Here is a 4,361-nt window from a genome sequence, read left to right on the forward strand (position 1 = left end):
ACCCGAGAGGATCGATAGAACTAGTGAGAATGCACCTGGAGCACCGCACACACAGTTTTGTCTCCATATTTAGGGAATGATAGACTTACATTGAAGGCAGTCAGAGAAGGTTCACATGGGTTGATTCCTTGGATGAAGGGGTTTACATCTGAACAGTTTGGGTCTGTAATCAATGGAGTTTAGAAGAATGACCGGTGAACTTAATGAAACATAAAAGACTCTGAGGGGGACTGACAGTGTGGATACTGAGAGGATGTTTCCCCAGAGAGGGTATCTAGAAGTAGGGGCCATAGTTTCGGAATAAAGGGTGATCCATTAAAGGTGGCTGTAGGTTCACAAACCTTTGGAGATGTGGAGATGGGCTCACTGAATGTACTCACGGTGGAGACTGACAATATTTAGACCACAAAAGAGTCAAGGGGTACAGGGGAGAGAGTGAGAAAGTGGTGTTGGATGAGAGAAGAATTAAACCACTCTTGACTGAATCAATCTGATGCTATTGAATGGTGGAGCAGGCTTGAGGAGCCAGTGGCCTGCTTGCTCTTGTTTCCTCTGTTCTATAACAACTTTTATAACCTGGACTCCCAAAGTGTTTTACTTCCAGTGAAGTACTTCTAAAATGTGATCATTTTGTAAAAATCAATAGGACAAGAATAGGCAAGGAACACTTAAAAAATTCCAAATATGACTCATTAACAAAAAGGAAAATTTTGTAAACAAACCAATCAATATGTCAGATTTACATTGGGCAAACGATCACAGAGATTTTAATTTCCTCAGACAGTTTCATGGTGGCTGTAGTGCAGAGGTAATGCTCTCACCGTCTGATTCGAAAGCCTCTGATTCCCCTTCCAGAGGTGCAAGGACAAATTCTATGCCAATGTGGGACTGCAGCAGTGGAAGATCGCCGCACGGTTGGAGGTGGTGCCTCTGATTGGGAAGTCCACCTCTCCGCATCTCTCTTACGAGGTTTTTGTGCTCAGTGAGTTCAGTTTTCTAAACTCCAGGGAGTATAGACCCATTCCATCCAAAAACTCCTCACAGCGGAACTCTCCAACTCCCGAATATCTCTGCTGAGTGAGTGGGGGGGGGGGGGGGGGGGGCGGTGGGAAATTGTACTGATCTGTATTCAATCACAGGAGCAAAAAACTGGAATCTGGTGCTAAAAACAAACTGCTGGAGGTATTCCAGTGAAGGGTCTCAACCTGAAACGTCGATAGTCCATTTCCCTCCACAGATGCTACCTGACCTGCTGAGTCCCTCCAGCAGTTAAACTCAGCAGGTCAGGCAGCATTTATGGAGCGAAATGGACCATCGACGTTTGGAGCTGAGACCTTTTATCTGAGGGAAATGGACCATCAACATTTCGGGTTGAGACCCTTCATTGGAATTCCTCCAGCAGTTTGCTTTTTGCTGCAGATCCTATATCTGCGGTCTTTTCTATCTCCAATCACAGGAGTTCAGTTCAGGAGGAAAGTACTTTGCCTCCACTGAGACTGACAGAAGATGTAAAGGGCAGTAACGATTGGTGTCCTTTGGTGAAGCTTTGCTTCTTTCTGATTGCAGATGAGGCTCTGCTGATGTACCAGCAAGAATTACAAACTGCACTAGAGAATCAAAGCTGCCCAGTACCAGCTGGCCTCCTGGACCTTGTCCTGAGTAAGATTCAAGCAGTTGATGCCAGAGCTGGTGGAAGGGGCAACCCCGATCAGTTGAGGGATGTTGCTGTGATGTGCCAGGCCGTGGCTGATGTTGTTGCCTGGGAGATTCATGCTTTGTGCCCTGAAATGGAATCGCTGCTTCATTCCCTCAACAGCAGCATGTTGCAGGCAGCCAAACTGCCACCACCTGCAGAGGGACCTGGTGTAGGAGCAGTGACCCCAGACGACTGGACCAGCCAGGAAACTCCAGTGTTGATTAACACTGGCAGGGAAGCACTGGAAGGCTGGTGATGACGGGAAATGTGCACATTACATTTCTTAAAGAGGCACTATTGCTAGGAATTTGTATTCTGCTGATTTACTTGGAATCACTGGAGAAAATGCAGGGAACTGAAGTAAATTCATTGCTAAAAGTTTTTCTGATGCACATTGTGACTGTTGTATATCATTACACACCTTGCACCAGTTTACTCCTCCTGGAGAGACTAAATCTGGCATTCTTTAGATAACTATACTGTACTTATAGATGCAGCGATGAATTGGATATCCTGTAACAATGCACTTATTCAGTTGCTATTTTACAATGCAGTGACATAGTACGTTATTCTGCTACTTAACAGATGTTGTCCACAGTACGATTAATGCTGTGGTGTTTAAAGGCTATAACTAGACACCTGAACAAAATTAGACCCATCTTGAGATTAAATAGTGCTTTCTTTTCTGTTTCTGAGGAAGTTTCTTCAAACCCCATAGACAAAGGCTAATTGTAAATGACTGACTTTCCTTTCCTGTACCTTACATGTTCATAAAAAAAAATGCAGGTAGTTAGACATCTCTATCCTGAAGGTGCCGAACTGCTCGGTGGGCTGTGACTTTTCTTGTATTAGTTCCTCTCCACTATCAGGCCTAAGTGATTATTCCACAGGTATTTCTCAATAGGCCATTCAACTGGAGGTAAACTGTTCCTGTATGTATACAGAGCAAGAGGGTCACTGGATAACAAGGCAGGAGTAAGGAGGTCTGCCTGGTCTTTTTAATTGTCTCCAGTCCAAGAACGACTGAAGCTAGCTGTAATATTCTGACCACAATGCCCTCGGACAGAAACTAGACAGCAGAACGGATCAGTCTCTGAGCTTTCACCTCTTCCAGTTCAGGGGGATGCCCAGCTTTGTCCTTGGACCAACTGGTGTTATCAAGATTCTTTCCGTCGGAGCCCGTTACCCTGTCTCCATCCACCTTCCTCTGCAGCTGGTATATCCCTCGGTGATTAAGGGATTCATTACGAAATTGAAAGAATTCTTAACCCTCACCACAACCCAAATGAAAAGTTGTTTAAAATTCGTGGAATTTTTCTACCATTTTGTAACAAGTTGACATAATTGTATTTGTTAAATAAACACACTGTTTCCAAAGCTGTAATTAAAACACTTAACTGCCAGAAGAATGGTAAAATCTCTTCTTCTCTTGAGACAGTCCCTCAGGATGGAGGACAAGAAGTGTCCACTCCAGCTCTGTGGCTGCTGAGGCCAATGTGAGAGTTGTAGACAATGTCACGGGCAGGCAGGAGAGAGGACAGGCTGGTGTGTCAATTGAGAGGCGATGTGCTCCTTCTACTGTCTACACGGTGCTTCTGTGCGCTCCTGATGAATACTCTCAAGGTGCTCAAGGATACTCTCATTTGTAAGACTCATTCACTTGTAGATTTCAACTGATGGTGGCTTGCTGCTCAGCCTCCGGACATGCAGACACAAGCGTCATCTGTCCACTGCAGCCCAATGACTGATGTTGGGGTAACCTTGGTTCTGGACTGGAGATGATGTAGGTTGATAAGATCTTTATTAGTCACATGTACATCGAAACACACAGTGAAATGCATCTTCTGCGTAGAGTGTTCTGGGTCCAGCCCGCAACCTCCTATCTATCCTGTAGATTGGTTCCACTCCACTGGGAAGTTTATTGGAGACCAGGTGAATCATTGCGTCAAATATTACAATGAGAACTGAGCTGGGGTGATCACAAAGTCTAGCTTGACCCCAGTCTGCCCCAAGATTGAGCCATTATGGACCTGCTAAGATCTCGGCTAGCATGTCATCATGAAGCCGACAAAAAGTGGGGACAAGTTTCGTCAGACAGCCAAAGTTGAGAAGGTAGCCCACAGTCCCCCTCGCCTGACAGAGCCAAAGGCTTTAGTGAGGGGAAAAAAGGCCGTGCATCGTGGCTGATGCTGCCCCCTGCATTCCTTTGGAGTTGGTGTGCAGTGAAGATTGTGTCCACTTGCCTCTCAGTGGGTGGAATCCACAATGCAACACAGAGAGCACTCCAGCAATGGGAAGGCATTGAGGACCTGAATGTGACTCTCAGCGCGACAGGTCACAGGGAGCCCCCTCTGTAGATACAACTGGATTTGTCTCTTTTCTTGAAGATGGTCACAATTATGTCATCTCAGAGATCCTTCGGCATATGGGACCTGGGAGGTGAGGTGGTGAATTTATGACCAACCTCCTGTCTGCCATGTTTGAGAACTTCATCAGGGAAACTCTCTGCTCCCAAAACCTTGTTGTTTCTCATTGGCCCTTCAACTTCTTGTTGGTTAGCGTATAACGGTGTTGCCGTGGAATGGAGTTAGAGGGTGCTCATCCCGAGGACACAGGCACGGGGGGGAGGTGCTCTGAAGTGCCACTGCCACACTGCCCTTGATAC

General features: G+C 46.0%; 1 protein-coding gene across 1 annotated transcript in view; it reads left to right on the plus strand.

Moving 5' to 3' along the window:
• Positions 1–3,638, plus strand: part of LOC127584859 (uncharacterized) — a 51,693-nt gene extending 48,055 nt beyond the window's left edge. Inside the window, exon 21 of the mRNA XM_052041826.1 lies at positions 1,567–3,638. Coding sequence (XP_051897786.1) covers positions 1,567–1,952 — 386 coding nt within the window. The 3' untranslated portion in view covers positions 1,953–3,638. The remainder of the gene's footprint in view (positions 1–1,566) is intronic.
• Positions 3,639–4,361: the final 723 nt, after the last annotated feature.

Source organism: Pristis pectinata, chromosome 31, assembly GCF_009764475.1.
Source record: "Pristis pectinata isolate sPriPec2 chromosome 31, sPriPec2.1.pri, whole genome shotgun sequence".
NCBI classification, from domain to species: Eukaryota; Metazoa; Chordata; class Chondrichthyes; order Rhinopristiformes; family Pristidae; genus Pristis; species Pristis pectinata.